The sequence below is a fragment of the Bufo gargarizans genome, chromosome 7 (genome assembly GCF_014858855.1).
Source record: "Bufo gargarizans isolate SCDJY-AF-19 chromosome 7, ASM1485885v1, whole genome shotgun sequence".
NCBI lineage: Eukaryota > Metazoa > Chordata > Amphibia > Anura > Bufonidae > Bufo > Bufo gargarizans.
Window position 1 is genome coordinate 128,608,697 of NC_058086.1, and position 20,596 is coordinate 128,629,292.

General features: G+C 43.2%; 1 protein-coding gene across 3 annotated transcripts in view; it reads left to right on the forward strand.

Moving 5' to 3' along the window:
• The window catches only part of LOC122943920, a 69,306-nt gene extending 49,323 nt beyond the window's left edge, over positions 1–19,983 (forward strand). For 2 of the 3 annotated variants that reach the window (XM_044302048.1, XM_044302050.1), the window contains exons 7-10: positions 928–990; positions 11,211–11,258; positions 13,052–13,273; positions 19,433–19,983. In XM_044302048.1, coding sequence (XP_044157983.1) covers positions 928–990; positions 11,211–11,258; positions 13,052–13,273; positions 19,433–19,702 — 603 coding nt within the window. In that variant the 3' untranslated portion in view covers positions 19,703–19,983. The remainder of the gene's footprint in view (positions 1–927; positions 991–11,210; positions 11,259–13,051; positions 13,274–19,432) is intronic. The other variant, XM_044302049.1, reaches the window with a different exon arrangement.
• The last annotated feature ends 613 nt before the right edge of the window (positions 19,984–20,596 follow it).

Sequence of the window (20,596 nt, forward strand, 5' to 3'; positions counted from 1 at the left end):
CCAGTGAACCTCTCCTAAATCCAGAGCAGGAACCAGGAAAAGCTCTTACAAGAGCTTATACTCAGGGGTGTATTGTGATATAGCAATCCCCAAGAGTGTCTTTATGCCATCCCCCAAACATGGACCAAGACTTCATGAAGGGGTAAAGCAGGACTGTTTAATGAGCACAAAGGAATTTCTTATATACAGTTTTCCCCACAAGGCTACCACCCACGTGGAGCACAGGACAGTCACAACAGCCAATCAACATAGATTGTATAGTTACACACTCCCAGCTAATGTACACAACCCCCCCCTGAGACGCAATAAAAAAATACAATGGGCTCTGTCTGTGATACAATTACCAAACACCGTTAACTTAATCACTCACAGGCAGGAAACACACATTTTTCTCCAACCACAGAAAACACCCCAAAACACCACTTATCCTCATAAAAGTCATATCCCCTGATAGCCTCGATCAGGGTGAACAACTTTCCCAAAAATCACCCAGATCGGTTCAGGGGTTCTGGAATTTCCTGGAAGTCTTATTTTTGCCCCACCGTTCACATGGTCCCATGCCCAAAATAGTTCTATACACTTGACGGCAAAACACTGCTGGAGAATTTAAGATGACTGCCGCCACATGTTTGAATCTGTTCCAGTTAAAAGTCCAAGGGGCAGAAACTGTGCCTTTAAAATCCAATATGCCCAAATAGTGTCCCAGGGGCCATAGTCGCAGGGCAAGAGGCTGGCAAGCAGGCCTCTCCAACTCCCTGTGATGAAGGTGCTTTCATCACAGTCAGCTTCCTGTAAATAGTTTAATGCAGTCCATGTGAGCACATTTTAAAGACAAGCCCAGACACTTTCAGCAACTTCTTCACACTAAATAATTTTTATTTATTTTTTTGTGTTTCTTAAATTTTTTCCCCACTTTATATTTTTTAGACTTGTGCTATCTGCTGTGCCTTAACATGGATAATGAACAGATTTTGGACAAGACCAGATCAAGTAAGCTTCGCATTACATATTTTATTAAGATGGCTAGATCAGTCTAAAAAGGCCAAGCTTAAGGGTCTAAAATATCACATGTATTTTAAAATATTCAGACTAGCATATTTTTTAGTTTATATTTTTTTAATTTTTTACAGTGTTCATCTGATGGGTTAGGTCATGTGATATGTTTATAGAGCTGGTCGATATGAACGTGGCAATACCTAATATCGTGGCAATACCTAATATTTTTATCAATTTTTTTTACTTTTATTTGGGGGAAAAAATTTTTACTTGAAATTGGGAGAAAACTATTTTTTTCAACTTTTTTTTTCACTTTATTTTTTGTCCCACTTTAGGACTTGAACTTTTGGGGGTCTAATCCTTTGCAATGCATTCCAATACTTCTGTATTGGAATGCATTGGCTGTATGAGTAGACATCGCGCTGCCTTCCATTCCATCAGGTCCCCCCACAGCCGCATGGGGACCCGATGGCACCGCCAAACGCCACCAACGCAAACCGCCTGAATTGACGGGACCCCCCCGGGCATTTAGCCGAAGTGCCTGCTCAATAATTTGACAAGGCACCGGCTTCCGATCAACGCTCGCTGCGCGGCGGTGATCCGAAATACACAAGGCGTACAAGTACGCCCTGTGTCCTTAAGTACCAGGATATAAGGGCGTACCTGTACGCCCTATGTCCTGAAGAGGTTAAGAAAACAAGTAGGTAGAGTACAGACGGAAAAGGAGGTAGAGAATGTGAGGCGCCAAGGAGTACCAAAGTAGAGACCAAGACTGAAGCCAATGTCAGAAGGCTGCTCACACTACAGGGCTCTGACTAGCAGACCATGGTTAATGAGTGAGAAGACAAAAACTATCATTGGGGCGCCAGATGACAGATAATGGTACGGATAACCAATCTAAGGGTGATTAATCCCGGAATGGATATTATAATAAAATAAAAATATGGTGTTATTACAACTGATTCTATGAGTGCACGTACTCAATAGAGACAATAATATATAGAGAGCAATGTTGCTTACACAAAATTGTGCTCTAAATAATGAAAGCGTGCATCCATACGGATTTTTACTCACTTCACCGGCGGGTGGAGTGCAAGATAAAGCACAAGACACTTGACATCATAGAACCCCCCCTCGCCGAGATCGCCTGTAGAATGTTAGGTATCCTCGAGGTCCTTCAGATAAATGACCCGGTGGCCTCCAATAATTAAGCAAAGTTCCTTTAATAACTGAATCAGCTCAACGCGTTTCGGGGTTATTATAAACCCCTTCTTCAGGAGGAATAGAATAACATACAACATACAGGGGTTAATATACATCAAAATAGGTTTAAACTTCAAAAAGGGTGCTAAAAAGTGTACACATTATGTCACTTCCGATGCCGAAAGTGATGCGTTCCACCGTGGAACGCATTTATTCTATTAGATATCGTGGTTGTAAATATTATAGAAGGGCTAGTTGATGTTGCCCATAGCCTACTGCTTACCATCTGGAAGAGGCAGGAGAAAAGTACAGAGAGGACAAGTGCATCTAGGTTGCGCTCCACGGATGCGGCCCCGCACCGGAAGTGAGCTCACTTCCGGCCCGTGGACCGCATAACTGGAATGCATCCGAGGCGATTAAGAATCCTATAGAGGCATGGAGCACACATGCGGGTCAACAGCTCTCCTAGGCAGAATATATGTATAGAGCACAATGTATTAAATATAAATTACATGTTTTTGGGGAAATATATTTGCAACTCTATCTACATAGCAAATTATAGGGGAATTTAAAAAGACTACAACGGATATGCAAAAAGGGGGAAATTCACAGGACCAACATATACAGTACAGACCAAAAGTTTGGACACACCTTCTTATTCAAAGAGTTTTCTTTATTTATTTTCATAACTATGAAAATTGTAGATTCACACTGAAGGCATCAAAACTATGAATTAACACATGTGGATATACTTATCAAAAACTTATGAAACAACTAAAAATATGTCATATTCTAGGTTCTTCAAAGTAGCCACCTTTTGCTTTCATTACTGCTTTGCACACTGTTGACATTCTCTTGATGAGCTTCAAGAGGTAGTCACCTGAAATGGTTTTCACTTCACAGGTGTGCCCTGTCAGGTTTAATAAGTGCGATTTCTTGCCTTATAAATGGGGTTGGGACCATCAGTTGCGTTGTGGAGAAGTCAGGTGGATACACAGCTGATAGTCCTACTGAATAGACTGTTAGAATTTGTATTATGGCAAGAAAAAAGCAGCTAAGTAAAGAAAAACGAGTGGCCATTATTACTTTAAGAAATGAAGGTCAGTCAGTCAGAAAAATTGGGAAAACTTTGAAAGTGTCCCAAAGTGCAGTCACAAAAACCATCAAGCGCTACAAAGAAACTGGCTCACATGCAGACCGCCCCAGGAAACGAAGACCAAGAGTCACCTCTGCTGCGGAGGACAAGTTCATCCGAGTCACCAGTTTCAGAAATCGCAGGTTAACAGCAGCTCACATTAGAGACCAGGTCAATGCCACACAGAGTTCTAGCAGCAGACACATCTCTAGAACAACTGTTAAGAGGAGACTGTGTGAATCAGGTCTTCATGGTAGAATATCTGCTACGAAACCACTGCTAAGGACAGGCAACAAGCAGAAGAATCTTGTTTGGGCTAAAGAACACAAGGAATGGACATTAGACCAGTGGAAATTTGTGCTTTGGTCTGATGAGTCCAAATTTGAGATCTTTGGTTCCAACCACCGTGTCTTTGTGCGACGCAAAAAAGGTGAACGGATGGACTCTACATGCCTGGTTCCCACCGTGAAGCATGGAGAAGGAGGTGTGATGGTGTGGGGGTGCTTTGCTGGTGACACTGTTGGGGATTTATTCAAAATTGAAGGCCTACTGAACCAGCATGGCTACCACAGCATCTTGCAGCGGCATGCTATTCCATCCGGTTTGCGTTTAGTTGGACCATCATTTATTTTTCAACAGGACAATGACCCCAAACACACCTCCAGGCTGTGTAAGGGCTATTTGACCATGAAGGAGAGTGATGGGGTGCTGCGCCAGATGACCTGGCCTCCACAGTCACCGGACCTGAACCCAATCGAGATGGTTTGGGGTGAGCTGGACCGCAGAGTGAAGTCAAAAGGGCCAACAAGTGCTAAGCATCTCTGGGAACTCCTTCAAGACTGTTGGAAGACCATTTCAGGTGACTACCTCTTGAAGCTCATCAAGAGAATGCCAAGAGTGTGCAAAGCAGTAATCAAAAGCAAAAGGTGGCTACTTTGAAGAACCTAGAATATGACATTTTCAGTTGTTTCACACTTTTTTGTTATGTATATAATTCCACATGTGTTAATTCATAGTTTTGTGACGGATCACCTGACCACCGGGAGCTACCCGAGCGGAGGCGGCACACCTGAGCGGGAGTGGCAGGCACAGCCATCACCGTGAAGTGAACCATCCATACACATACAGACTATGTCAATACTAAGTGCCTAATGCACACACATAGGGGGCCTGCAAGGACTGGCCAGCCATATTCTGTCAAAGGTCCCGCAGTCGAGGGAACATGTATGGTGCTGAGTCTCATCCCGTCTGTGTCGCCATGCATCCAATACATGTCAAAAAAATACAAACACTTTCAAATCAAATCTCGCTAATCGCCATTATGGTCCTGCGTACTGTCTAGTTCTGGACGCCGACTGAGTCCTGCTGTCTCCAGCTACATGTGAGAGTTCCATATTAAATTAATTATTTCTTTTTAATCAACACGATTATGCACACCTGAAAGGGAATACCAATTTATGATATGCACTGTAAATTGATGGTTAATATTTTTGGCACATAGCACTTTTTTGACATATGATCCTTTTTAATACAGTATAATCATGTACACTCGAGATTTATTGTTTTTATCAATGTTTTTGTAGAAATGTATGTATACCGTATTTTTCGCCCTATAAGACGCACCGGCCCATAAGACGCACCTATGTTTTTGGGGAGGAAAATAAGAAAAAATATGTTTTTAACCAAAATGTGTGCTTTTGGTGGGTTTGGAACTAATGGTGGTCTGTGGATGGCACTGTTACGGGGGGATCTGTGGATGACGGACACTGTTACGGGGGGATCTGTGGATGACGGACACTGTTACGGGGGGATCTGTGGATGACGGACACTGTTACGGGGGGATCTATGGATGACGGACACTGTTACGGGCGGGTTCTGTGGATGACGGACACTGTTACGGGGGGGATCTGTGGATGACGGACACTGTTACAGGGGGAATCTGTGGCTGGCACTGTTATATATGTGCCATCCACAGACCCCCTACCCCATAACAGTGCCATCCACAGACCCCCCCCCCCAGTCCATAACAGTGCCATCCACAGACCCCCACCCCTTAACTGTGCCATCCACGGATGTTATCCACAGATCCTCCGCCGCTCCAGTATACAAATATATAAAATTCTTATTCAATTAAAAGTGATTACACATGCCCCCTCACTCCTGTTAGTACCGTACATCCTAACAGCTTTAGTAGAATGCCAGAAGGCAGGCCAGACGGCCGGCGTGTCACTCACTGACGTCACTTGCCTGCGCCGCCTGCTTCATTCATAAAGTAGGCGGCGCAGGCACATGACATCAGGGAGTTATGCTGCCGCCCGCCTGCCTGCCGGCATACTACTGAAGCTGTTAGGATGTACGGTACTAATAGGAGTAAGGGAGCATGTGTAATCACTTTTAATTGAATAAGACATTTTATATTTGTGCAGCACTGGAGCGGTGGGGCGGGGCTATAGTACAGTGACTGCGCCGCCCCGCCGCAATTGTTGGCCCACAGCTCCTCCTCCCAGTCCCTCCCCCGCTCGCTCGTACATTGCAGACTGCGATGTTAAACTGTCAGCATTCGCCCCATAAGACGCAGGGGCATTTTCCCCCCATTTTTCTGGGGGAGAAAAAGTGTGTCTTATGGGGCAAAAAATACGGTAGTCATGTAATCACCTTTGTTAATTATGTACGCTATATAAGCACTTGATTCTGCACTTTGGATTATGACTTGACAAAGGCTCCATGGAGTGAGCTGAAACGTTGCTGATAATAAATATAACATAGATATGTAAAATATATATGGAATATAAAATATATATATCATATCTACAACCACACACACATAGAATTATCATGCCAGTTGCAGTAATATCTCCATAGTTTCAACTATAAAGCTATGGACTACCCTCCAAGTTGTAGCTAATCCCTGGTGTGCTTTTAAATTTTGTTGTAAAGGACGCAGATTATTGACAAGATACATCCAGGATATCGAGAATTTTAATAGTGACTGTATTCCAAACTCTCCTTTAGGCCAAAGGGGGAAAGTGAATTGAACCAATAAATCCAGTACATTTCTCGTCAGCACAGCTGGGAAATCTATGGGGGTTAGTATTAATCATGTGTTGTCACCAGCATGTGCGTCAGAGAAATATCCAGACAGTCCATGTTTGAGGTACTGTCGTTGGATGTTAGAGCTTTGGTTGTTAAGCCTTTCCCTTAGGCCCCTTTCACACGGGCGAGTATTCCGCGGAATCCCGACCCATTCATTTCTATGGGGCTGTTCACATGAGCGGTGATTTTCACACATCACTGTGCGTTTGCGTGAAAATCGCAGCATGCTCTATTTTGTGCGTTTTTCACGTAATGCAGGCCCCATAGAAATGAATGGGGTTGCGTGAGAATAGCGCGCATCCGCAAGCAAGTGCGCATGCAGTGCGATTTTCACGCACGGTTGCTAGGAGACTATCGGGATTTTTTCCCTTATAACATGGATATAAGGGAAAATAATAGCATTCTGAATACAGAATGCATAGTAAAATGGCGCTGGAGGGGTTAAAAAAAATAATAATAATTAAACTCACCTTAATCCACTTGATCTCGCAGCCCGGCATCTCTTCTGTCTCCTTTGTTGATTGCAGTAACAGGACCTGTGGTGACATCACTCCGGTCATCACATGATCCATCACATGATCTTTTACCATGGTGATGGATCATGTGATGGACCATGTGATGACCGGAGTGACGTCACCACAGGTCCTGTTACTGCAATCAGCAAAGAAGTAGACAGAAGAGATGCCGGGCTGTGTGATCAAGTCGACTAAGGTGAGTTTAATTATTTTTTATTTTTTTTAACCCCCTCCATCACTATTTTACTTTGCATTCTGTATCCAGAATGCTATTATTTTCCCTTATAACAATCTACAGAACACCGATCCCAAGCTCGAACTTCTGTGAAGAAGTTCGGGTTTGGGTACCAAAAATGCGAGATTTTTATCACGCTTGTGCAAAATGCATTACAATGTTTTGCACTCGCGCTGAAAAATCGTGCATGTTCCCGCAACGCACCGCACCTTTTCCCGCTACGCCCGTGTGAAAGAGGCCTTAGTGTTTGTGTTGTTCTGCCAATGTATTGTAGGCCACAAGGGTACTCCAACATATAGATGACATATCTGGAGTTACAGTGACTGTATTTAGATTGATCCAGAGAAGATACAGGCGGCACTCCGCTGTCTGCGATGCGGTGCACGTGTCCAGGGAAGATCCACAGATACTGGTATAGAGAGGACCGGCACTCGCTTTAGTTATAATTTTCAATTAATTTTAATGGTCACATACAAGTAGTAAATGACGCGTTTCGGCTGCTATGAGCCTTTATCAAACATGTTTGATAAAGGCTCATAGCAGCCGAAACGCGTCATTTACTACTTGTATGTGACCATTAAAATTAATAGAAAATTATAACTAAAGCGAGTGCCGGTCCTCTCTATACCAGTAACTGTATTTAGATTGTCAGAAATGTTACGGCAACACAGACAATGTTTGGACCCACACTTGAAGGACCCTTTAGGTGGACTTATAGATTCTTTAATTTTCTTACCGGAATTCTGAATCGTTAGTTTAGGACAGGAGGGCGCCAATAGATTTTTGACCAGTTAGACCCACTGGCAAAATGATTTAAGAATAAAGGATGCCCCTCAAGTCTTCTAAGCGATTCCAGGTCCCGTATCTTGAGGGAGAGTCAGGCGGATTGTTTAAAATCCCGCACCACTGCTGTTCAAATTAAACCACAGAGCACACAATTACATTTTTTCACTAGGTATAATTCGCTCCATAATTCCATAAAGATGATATTTCAAAAACACTGGTCCATTCTTCATAAAGACCCCATTATTGGTAATAGATACCTGGTATCACGTTTAGACAAGCACATACCCTCAAAAATCTATTGGCACCCTCCTGTCCTAAACTAACCATTCAGAATTCCGGTAAGAAAATTGAAGAATCTATAAGTCCACCTAAAGGATCCTTCAAGTGTGGGTCCAAACGTTGTCTGTGATGCTGTAACATTTCTGACAATCTAAATACAGTCACTGTTTTCAACACTAAATAATCCATTCCCTTGAAACATCATAATGACTGCAACTCCAGATATGTTATCTATATGTTGGCGTGCCCTTGTGGCCTACAATATATTGGCAGAACAACACAAACACTGAGGCTGGGTTCACACCTGAGCGTTTTACAGCGCGTTCCTACGCGCTGTAAAACGCTCAACACAGAGAAACCAATGATTCCCTATGGGAATGGTTCTCACCTGGGCGTTTTACAGCGCGTACGATCGCGCTGTAAAACGCCCGACGCTCAAACAAGTACAGGAGCTTTTTTTGGCGCGTTTGGGCCATAGACTCTTTGGACAACACTGCTGTCAATCACCCAAACGCGCGTCTACTATTACAAAAACGCGCATAAATACGCGTGAAAAAATCGCGCATAAAAACGCGCGTTTGCGAAACGCTTAGGTGTGAACCCAGCCTAAGGGAAAGGCTTAACAACCACCGCTCTAACATCCAACGACAGTACCTCAAACATGGAGTGTCCAGACATTTCTCTGAAGCACATGCTGGTGACAACAAGAGATTAATACTAACCCCCATAGATTTGATACCACAATCTTATTCCCAGCTGTGCAGACAAGAAATGTACTGGATTTATCGGTTCAATTCACTTTCCCCCTTTGGCCTAAACGAGAGTTTGGAATACAGTCACTATTAAATTCCCGATATACTGGATGTATCCTGTCAATAATCTGCGTCCTTTAAGTTCCAACAAAATTTAGAAACACACCAAGGATTAGCTACAACTTGGAGGGTAGTCCATAGCTGTATAGTTGAAACTATATATCTATATGTATTTCTATAAGATGTATATGTTGGTCCTGTGAATTTCCCCCTTTTTGCATATCTGTTGTAGTCTTTTTAAATTCCCCTATAATTCGCTATGTAGATAGAGTTGCAAATATATTTCCCCAAAAACATGTAATTTATATTTAATACATTGTGCTCTATACATATATTCTGCCTAGGAGAGCTGTTGACCCGCATGTTCGCTCCACGCCTCTATAGGATTCTTCATCGCATCGGATGCGTTCCAGTTATGCGGTCCACGGGCCGGAAGTGAGCTCACTTCCGGTGCGCGGCCGCATCCGTGGAGCGCAACCTAGATGCACTTGTCCTCTCTGTACTTTTCTCCTGCCTCTTCCAGATGGTAAGCAGTAGGCTATGGGCAACATAAACTAGCCCTTCTATATTATTTACAACCACGATTCCTATATCTAATAGAATGCGTTCCACGGTGGAACGCATCACTTCCGGCACCGGAAGTGACATAATGTGTACACTCTTTGGTGCCCTTTTCAAAGTTCAAACTTATTTAGATGTATATAAACCCCTGTATGTTGTATGTTATTCTATTCCTCCTGAAGAAGGGGTTTACAATAACCCCGAAAAGCGTTGAGCTGATTCAGTTATTAAAGGAACCTTGCTTAATTATTGGAGTCCACCGGGTCATTTATCTGAAGGACCGTGAGGATACCTAACATTCTACAGGCGATCTCTGCGAGGGGGGCTTCTATGGCGTCAAGTGTCTTGTGCTTTATCTTGCGCCTTCCCCCTGGTGAAGTGAGTAAAAATCCGTATGGATGCACGCTTTCATTATTTAGAGCACAATTTTGTGTAAGCAACATTGCTCTCTATATATTATTGTCTCTATTGAGTACGTGCACTCATAGAATCAGGTGTAATAACACCACATTACAATATCCATTCCGGGATTAAACACCCCTAGATTAGTTATGTCATCTGGCGCTCCACTGATCGTTTTTGTCTTCTCACTCATTCCCACACCCTAGCATGCAATCACTCCCTCCACCACAACACAAACGCAAAAAACAAATCCACACACCTCGTAGTAAACGTTAATAATGATGAGAGGCAGTGTTTACATTAGAAAGCTTGCAGAGACATGCTATAGACACCAGAACTACTACGTTTAGCTGTTGTGGTTCTAGTTACTATAGTGTCCCTTAATATAGAGGGACGGGGGAGAATCAGCACAAAAGTATCAAATAAAATCGCTGTGTCATTATTCTAAAAATTAAAAAGCACATTTTCTGACAGAAATATATAGTATTTTGCAGATTCCTCTGTTAAAAAATAAATAAATAAATGTGCAGATAGTACTGTACTACTAACCCCTCCATCCACCCCTAGATACAGGGTAATACAGCGCACATACCTCTTACATCCAGTGATGTCTCTTTGATGTAGATGTTCCCGTTCCTCATCTTCTCCTTTCAGACCTTCAGACCAGACCACTATTTTTCAGCCATTTCTCTTCTCTGCAGTTTGACAAACAAAATCTTAGTTTACTACTTTTCCATCATCCATGCATCTTCTGGACAAATCATCCTACCACCTCCAATACTGTGCCGCTGTGCTCCCCAATACTATACTGTAGAAACATATAAACCCCCTGATAATAGTACCATGCAGATGGTGCCCTTCAATAATTAAGGCACACAGTGCCCTAAAATAACTGCGCCCAGCAAATAGTGCCCCTGACACTAAGGCCTCTTTCACATGGGCGTCGCGTGTGAGGGCCGGATAGGATGCGGGTGCTTCGCGGGAAAATTAGCTTTTTTTTTTTTTTTTTTTTTTTTTTTTTTAGCGCGAATGCAAAGCGTTTTAATGTGTTATGCATGCGCGTGAGAAAAATTTACATGTTTGGTACCCAGACCCGAACCCAGACTGGTTATAAGGAAAAATGGCATTCTTAATACAGAATCCATTGAGGGGTTAAAGCGCAGTGACATCACCAAAGGTCCTTTTCCTCCCAGGTCATCGAAGAAGAAAGAGAAGCTGGGCTACGTGAACAAGTGGATGGGGTGAGTTTAATTATATATAGATATTTAGTTTTTTTTTAACCCCTCCTGCCCTATTGTACTATGCATTCTGTATTAAGAATGCTATTATTTTCCCTTATAACCATGTTATAAGGGAAAATAATAATGATTGGGTCCCCATCCCGATCATCTCCTAGCAACCATGCATGAAAATCGCACCGCATCCGCACTTGCTTGTGGATGCTTGCGATTTTCACGCAGCCCCATTGACTTCTATGTGGCCTGCGTTGCGTGAAAAACGCACAATATAGAGCAAGCTGCAATTTTCACGCAACGCACAAGTGATGCGCGAAAATCACTGCTCATATGTACAGCCCCATAGAAATGAATGGGTCCGGATTCAGTGCGGGTGCAATGCGTTCACCTCACGCATTGCACCCGCGCAGACAACTCGCCCATGTGAAAGAAGCCTAATAGTGTAAACATAACTTCCCCCAAAAATAATTGTGGTAAGCAGATACTGTGCCACGGTGCCCCCACAGTAATAGTGCTCCCAAAAGTCCCACCAATAGGAATAATTCTCTGCTAGAGCACACATGGTAGTAATAGTGCTCCTACAGTGCCCCCAACATGTCCCCACTGTGCTCGAGAAGTAATAATGCTCCCATAGTGCCCATACTAGTAATCATGTTCCCCATAGACCCCCAGTAGTAATAAAGCCCATCATAATGCCCCCCAGTAGTAATAATTCTCCTTATAATGTCCCAGTGCAAAAAATACCCCCTTTTTAATGCCCCCAGTTGAGCTAATGTCCCCATAGTGCCAGTATAAAATACCACTATATAATGCCCCCATAGTGCTCCTCTCCCCCTTCTTCCTAGTGCCCCTCATAATGTACCAGTTTAAAATGCCCCATATATAGTGCCACAGTAGATGTCTTCAGTGTCCCCTTTAATTTGCAAGTATAAAATACCCCTTAGTGCCCCCCATAGATGAGCCCATAGTACTCCTTTTTCCCCTTCCCCATAGTACCCACCATAATGTGCCCCAGTATAAAATGCCCCTATGCAGAGCCCCCCATATAAAATACCCCTTCTTTGTGGCCTCAGTAGCTGCCCCCAATAATGGGCCAGTAACAAGTGCCCCCATAGATGCCCCCCAATCATGTGCCAGTAACAGGTGCCCCATAGATGACCCCCAATCATGTGCCCATAGTGGTGCCATATAAAAAAAATAAACACTTATACTTGCCTCCATCAGGCTGGCAGCGATGCGATGCTGGCCTCTTCCTGTTTGTGTCCCGTGCTCTATGGCTCAGGTGGCGTGATTACGTAATCGCGCCGCCTGCACCAGCCTCTGATAGGCTGCAGGCCTAATGCCTGCAACCTATCAGAGGAACGGGGAAGCGAGACGTCTCTCCCTCCCCTGCCCCGCTGCAGCACTTCCATCTGTATCGCTGTCCTGATGATGGTGATAGATGACTATGGAGATGAGCGCTTCCACAATGGAAGAGCTAATCTGCCCTGCCACCACCCCCCACATCACCAGTGGCCAGCAGGGCTCAAGAGGCAGCTGCCTTGGGCCCCCCAGAAGAAACTGGGCCTGGGGCAGCTGCCCCTTTTGCCCTGCATTAAAGATACCCCTGATTCCATCACAACATGAAAAAGTTCCAGGAAGAGAAGCAAACTATTGACTGGTTAACCATGCAGCAATGTCTAGCAAGCATGAAAATCCTCATGTGCCCTGGTCTACAGTAAAATACTGAGCTTGTCCTATAAGACTAGAGATAATCTTAGCATTTTTTTTCACCTAAACTAATATTGTCATATTTATAGAATGTGGAAGAAAATACACCAAACGAACAAGTTGAGGAGAATTGTAGTTTCCCGATACCTGACACTCAACAGAATGAACATTTCCAAAATGTTAGATGTGAAAGCCACAGTGAGCCAGCTGCTAAGCAGGATCAGTTGGATAAACATCCCAGCCAAAGTTTCCAAATGTCAGACGAAAGTAATAAGCGAGATACCGTCACTTTTGTGGGAACTAAGGCTGATGTAAGTATTGAAGCTTGCAAAAAAAAAAAAAAACAGCATTAAGTATTACCTTATGGTAACAAAGTTATATTTTGGGTATTTTTCTCATCTCTGAATTTTGGACCTCAAGCAAATATAAAACAGATTCTGTGTTGTACCATTTGTTTATTGTTCCTTCTAGATTTTATGAATAAATCGCTAACTGTTTGCAGTGGAGGTCCAGCTGGGTTTTTCCAGCTGAGGTATGAATTAAGGACTACCTTTAACCTCTCCTGATAGGTCTGGTTTACCAATATCTTGTGTTTCTCAGGTAATAACAATTCTGGAGCAACTTTTCTTATGACTCTGTGCTATGCCATGTGTTTATTGTTGCGTCTAGATTTTATAAATGGATAGCTAGAAGTTTACAATTAAGTTGTAGCTGGGTTTTTCCAGTTAGTTTGTGTCTCCTGGCTGACATTACATAATCAGTGCTTCCAGTGGCAGCTGTGCAAGGACACACGCTCAGCTGGAAAAACCTAGCTGGACTTTCATTGCAAACTGCTAACAATTCATTCATAAAATCTAGAAGGAACAACACTCGGCCTCATAAAGGGCCAGTGTGCGATTGTTCAAATTCTTCCCCAGCCTACAGCTGACCGCCCCAGGTTATTTATCCTATAGTTACCAGCAAAGGCGTAAACTCTCTGACTACCCGTGTACCGTACTCCTGCCTGACAATCGACTCTGACTTATAGCCACCTGCCCTAACCTTAGCCTGTTACTTGGATTGTCATTCTGTTGTTTGCCGTGACCTCAGGCTTGTCTAATGAACTTGCTTGTACCCTGTCTGCCCTGACCTAGGTCTCTCCATATCACCTGTGTTTCGCACCCATGTCTCTGACCCCTATAGGTCCAACCAACCAGGACTATCGCAAGAAGTAGTGTCCTGGTGGTTTTCCTGCAGCGAAGTCCAGATCCCTGTATAGGGGTTTAAAGTCGAATACTGAGGGGCTGCCCTTAGAGCTAGCCTTAAGCCAAAGCAGTTATTGATTACAGTGGTTCGACAAACTGGCCATAACAGAATCCTAACAATAGGTGCGTCAGAATTTTTATTACATGGGGAATACAAATACACTCATTGACAAAAGAATAACTGACCAAGAAGGAGTTGTTGGAATTAGACTTTCTATTTTTGAATGTAATGATGAAATATGTAAGTGAGTACAATATTAACGCAAAAGGATACGTTCATTGGGGAAAACTGTACAATTAAAAGGATGCTCTAGTCTAGTGCCCTCTTGGGCCACCTTTAGCCCAGATATAAGATATGGTTGGACATGGAGACATACAGGTCATGTATGGTTTCCTGTGGCCCATTTGCCCACAGATGTTGCAGCTGAGCTTGTAGATCCTGGACACTTGTTTGCTGAAGCTGGAATCTGAGCTGGTCCCAAAAACACTAGATTGTTGATCTGGTGACTGGACAGGCTAAGGAAGTGTTGCAATCTGGGAAACCTTTTGCTCTGTGTGTTAAAGCATTATCCTGCTGAAAAATGCAGTTGGAATACCTGCCATGACTGGAAACGCATGTAGCCGCAGGATGTCCTGCACATATCGCTGAGCCTTTAGTGTCCCTCATCGCTACTAGGGGTGACCGTCGTACACGAATGCTCCTCAGGTCATCACACCAACAGTTGGGGCAATGTGTTGCTTGATAGTGTTGAGCGCGAATATTCGAATCGGAAATTTGAATCGCGAATATCGCCACTTCGAGAATTCGCGAATATTTACAATATAGTGCTATATATTCGTATTCACGAATATTCTAATCGCGAATATCGTCACTTAGCAACATCCCTAGCAACAAATAGGAAAGTTGCCTATAGGAGTAGTGTTGATCGCAAATTTTCGTATTGCGAATTTTCCCATTGCGGATTTTTGCAATCAAGAAAATAATAACTGGAGAGCACGAATTCTCGAATTCGCAAATATTCACCAATATATTCGCGAAATATCGCAAATTTGAATATTGCCCCTGCCGCTCATTACTGTTGCTTGACAGCAAAGGCAGGATTGAAGTGCTCCCCACAAGGCCTCTATACTCAAACCCGGCCGTCATGGATCCTAAACAGATTCTGGATTTGTTGCTAAAGATGATACGGTTCCAGTTCATAGCAGTCCAGGTATCCGGGCACTGTGACACAATTTATTTTTTCTACGAGAATATTATATTACAATAGTGGTGATCTAACTCAAGGCACCCTTGTTGATCAGCTGTTTGAAGGGGGCTATGGTGCTTTGTTTACATAGGTCTAGGTGTTGTTAGCACTCATAATTGAATACTTTTCTGGATTTTTCATCTGTCCCGTATCTCATTTGATCTCGATGAACCATAAGCCCAGACATATACAACTGTAAGCCTATGTCTAAGTTGCATGTGTCTGCCACAATATTATTGCAGCTGTTGCTCACCTTCATTCCTACTGCTCCTTACTGTGGCCATCAAGGTAAGGAAGAACTGTAATTATGACTCAACTAAGACCCCACTCCCTCCTCCGATCTCCATGTGCCCTAATAGAACATTTGGGAAAGGGTTGTTTTTATCATATAACTCCTTTTTAAAGAGAAGAATACTGTGGAAACCAATCAAACACCTTTTTACATGTAGGTCATTTTTTTTATTATAATTGTGGTGGTTTTGAGCTTTAGGGTATAGCCATACGGTCAGGATTTCTGATGCAATTTTGGAAGACAAAACCGGGAGTGAGTTAAAAACAGGAGAAGTACATTCTGTCCTATACTTATGTCTCCCATGTTATGATCCACTCTTTATTTTGATTCCCAAAACTCAGAGCCATAAAGCTCAGCCTCTCATTGAAAGCAGCCTCATAAAGATATATTATGAAATGAGGCAAACTATTTAAGCAACTTTAAGTGTTACGGATGTCCTGTCAAAAAATAAAATTTCAAGCCTTAGTTTGTGAAGGAACAGTCATGTCTGCACAGCTGGCAATGTGTGAGGAAGATTCTCACACAGAAGATGCTTGCACATTGCCACTGCCCAAGTTTACCCTAGGTCTGACAGCTTTTAAGCCTACACCAAAGGCAGCAGTGGTATAACCTGCTCCCAAAATGACCAGAGCAGAAGCAGGTCTGCACACGGCAGGTTTTCTAGCTGTTCTGGCTGTACGTCAGCTCCGCTCTTTATTGCCACCACTATCGTCCTCCTGTGATGTCCTCATCACCTTATCGTCAGCCTGACCCATGTATCAGGTCCTGATCAACACACCGTTACTTAGGCTACTTTCACACTTGCGTTCAGAGCGGATCCGTCTGGGGTCTGCCCAGACGGATCCGCTCATATAATGCAGACGGTGGCTCCGTTCAGTACGAATCCGTCTGCATTATATTGTAGAAAAAATTCTAAGTGTGAAAGTAGCTTCAGACGGATCCGTCCAGACTTTACATTGAAAGTCAATGGGGGACGGATCCGTTTGAAAATTGAGCCATATTGTGTCAAATTCAAACGGATCCGTCCCCATTGACTTACATTGTAAGTCTGGACGGATCCGTTTGCCTCCGCACGGCCAGGCGGACACCCGAACGCTGCAAGCAGCGTTCAGGTGTCCGCCTGCTGAGCGGAACGGAGGGCAAACTGTGCCAGAGTGATGCATTCTGAGTGGATCCGCATCCACTCAGAATGCATTAGGGCTGGACGATGCATTCGGGGCCGCTTGTGAGAGCCTTCAAACGGAACACACAAGCGGAGCCCCGACCGCAAGTGTGAAAGTAGCCTTAAAGAGGACCTTTCACCGATTATGACAATGTGAACTAACTATACAGACATGGAGAGCGGCGCCCGGGGATCTCACTGCACTTACTATTATCCTGGCCGCTGCTCCGTTCTCCTGCTATGCCCTCCGGTATCTCCGCTCACTAAATTATGGTAGGCGGAGTCTGCCCTTGTTCTGCTGTAGCGCTGGCCAATCGCAGCGCAGAGCTCACAGCCTGGGAGGTTATTTTCTCCCAGGCTGTGAGCTCTGCAATACGATTGGCCAGCGCTACAGCAGAACAAGGGCAGACTCCGCCTACCATAACTTAGTGACTAAAATCTCTGCCTACTATAACTTAGTGAGCGAAGATACCGGCGGGCATAGCGGGAGAACGGAGCGGCGCCCGGGGATAATAGTAAGTGCAGTAAGATCCCCGAGCGCCGCTCTCCATGTCTGTATACTTAGTTCTCATTGTAATAATCAGTGAAAGGTCCGCTTTAATTACATAGGTTGCAAAAAAGATACAGATAGGTTAAACTTGATAAATCTTTCTCATATCAATTATACACCAATGGTAGATTAATTTATAACTATCAATGCTGTTAATAATCATCATCATAATAGTTTCCCACCACTTTTTTCTCAGACTGTAATGTGTTATGGACTCCTTGCCCCACACCCATGATTCCCACCTATATGTTTGTCCCAAATAATAATCTTACCATGGATACCAGTGCCAGCACCAACACCACCATGGCTACAAGTGTAACTACTACCACCACCAACACAGCTATAGGTTTCATACCTCACCTGAATCTTCTCCTGTTTAGGAGTTAAAACGCTGACTGTTCTCAAACAGCTCATCAACAGAAACAATATCTGGAATATCTTTTTTAGCACCTGAGGTGTTTGCTCTTACTAGAAAAGGATTCCCACTAGAAGCGGTCAGTGAAATAGAGTTGACGGGGGGGGTGGGGGGGGAATGCTTATGTTGGACTTAAAAATAACCGTTAACTGGATGACGTGGCACGGGTGTTTCTTATTACATGACCCCGTACATTTCCACTCTTTCTTTCACCAGACATACCAAGAAAACAAAGTCTCACGGCGGATTTATTCCGGCCAGTTCTTGGCATATTTGCGAGGTTGTGGCCAGATCTCTGCCGTTCCCCTTTATAATTAATAGGGCCGGACGGCTAAGTTTAAGCTTCTAGCAATGCCGGAAGCTGGAACAGTCTTCTGGATACTAAGCACTAGTGTGTAAATAGCCTTACATGTTAGGTCAGGTACACTAATCTGAGGTAATCAACAGAATATTATTATTTTTTCAATAAACTTTAAATATTCTCTTAAAACAAAAAGGCGATACAATATACAGTCAGTAACTTGGACGCACACCAATTTCAGATGGCACACTATCAGCAGTAAGATTAAGTGATACAGAAAATGTTGTTTTAATTGTGAATTATGATTAGGATGATTTCAAATTAATAATTGAGTTGTATACCTTTTTAAATACTGCAATATTATCTATCATCATATGAAGTTTAGTAGTAGGACGGCTCACCCTCTATAATCACAGATGGGTGCCGAGGTCTATATTGAATCACTCCTTCAAAGTAAATGAATAATGTATATAAAGATAGACCGGCACTCGAACATATGGGTTCACGTGAGAGACCAAGCAGATAAAGTGAAATTTATTACAATTAACACATAAAAACATACGTATACATAAAAATGGGATAGACAAATTCCTAATTAGGATTGTGAATACGCTATCTGATCAATAGAGTCCGCAATAACGCAGGTGATTGAATTATGTCAAAAGTCCCGCTATATGGATACGTCCCGCTGGATGGGTAAGTCCCGGTATACTGGTAAATCCTATTTTATATAGTTTGTGGCAATCAGTACTCACTGTTTTAGTAGTGCGCTTGCTTGTGGCGTCCCACGTGTCAAGACGCTTACCTCAGGTATAGATGGCAAGATATAGTTGCTTGCTGATAACATAGATCGGAGCTCCGATGGATCGCTCCTATTCTCGCGAGACGAGCAGTAACCTTTTTTTTTTTTCTAAGGGTGTATCCACAATAGCTCCAATGATGTAATATAAAATAGATAGCGTCAACTTTACAAATCATCATGTTTTAAAATCGCCTACCATTTTGTGTCTACAGCTCCTATTCAAACCAATGTGTATCTGTGGTTACAAGCTACAACAAAGTATGTGATCCAGCAGTCATACTTGACTCGATTTGTCCCATACTTCTTACATTTGGTTTGCAAGAAGTAGAGGACAGAACAAAATATTACTTACATAGGGGTTACTCTACATCCAGTATCACTTCCACATTTTCACAAATTAATGCAATCTTTAACTATTGGGCTAAGTGTTTCATTATTGAAATCATTTCTTTCACAGAGTCTTTCCAATATGAAAAACATCCCAGAACTGGTGACTACACTTCGCGATATGGAATCCACTGACTCGCCTAATGATCACCAGGAGTTATCCAGTGAAGCCGAAGAAACTTCTGAAGAAAAGGCGAATGTGGACACTGGCCTTGATACTTCTTATCCACAAGATACCTCAGTGAATGCAGATTATGAATCAGATTTCAGTTTGATCAGTGAGAGTGCCCCAGGATCTCTAATATTTGAGCAGGATGGAGATTCTGATGAGTCTGTTTAAATCCTATGCGTGGTGTCAGAAAACTAAAAGGGGTTGTCTCAAGATGCAAACCTATCCCCTATGAACAGAATAATTGATGTGTCTGATCATTTCGGGTCCAACCATTGGGACCACCAACCATGATGACAATGGGGGTCCTGTGTCATTGTATAAATAAAAAGGCATATACAGTCGTGGCCAAAAGTTTTGAGAATGACACAAATATTAGTTTTCACAAAGTTTGCTGCTAAACTGCTTTTAGATCTTTGTTTTAGCTGTTTCTGTGATGTAGGGAAATATAATTACACGCACTTCATACGTTTCAAAGGCTTTTATCGACAATTACATGACATTTAAGCAATGAGTCAGCATTTGCAGTGTTGGCCCCCCTTTTTTTCAGGACCTCTGCAATTCGGCTGGGCATGCTCTCAATCAACTTCTGGGCCAATTCCTGACTGATAGCAACCCATTCTCCAATCACTTCTTGGAGTTTGTCAGAATTAGTGGGTTTTAGTTTGTCCACCCGCCTCTTGAGGATTGACAACAAGTTCTCAATGGGATTAATATCTGGGGAGTTTCCAGGCCATGGACCCAAAATGTCAACGTTTTGGTCCCCGAGCCACTAAGTTCTCACTTTTGCCTTATGGCATGGTGCTCCATCGTGCTAGAAAATGCATTGTTCTTCACCAAACTGTTGTTGGATTGTTGCAAGAAGTTGCTGTTGGAGAGTGTTTTGGTACCATTCTTTATTCATGGCTGTGTTTTTGGGCAAAATTGTGAGTGAGCCCACTCCCTTGGATGAGAAGCAACCCCACACATGAATGGTCTCGGGATGCTTTACTGATGGTAGCGCTCACCTTTTCTTCTCCGGACAAGCCTTTTTCCTGATGCCCCAAACAATCGGAAAGAGGCTTG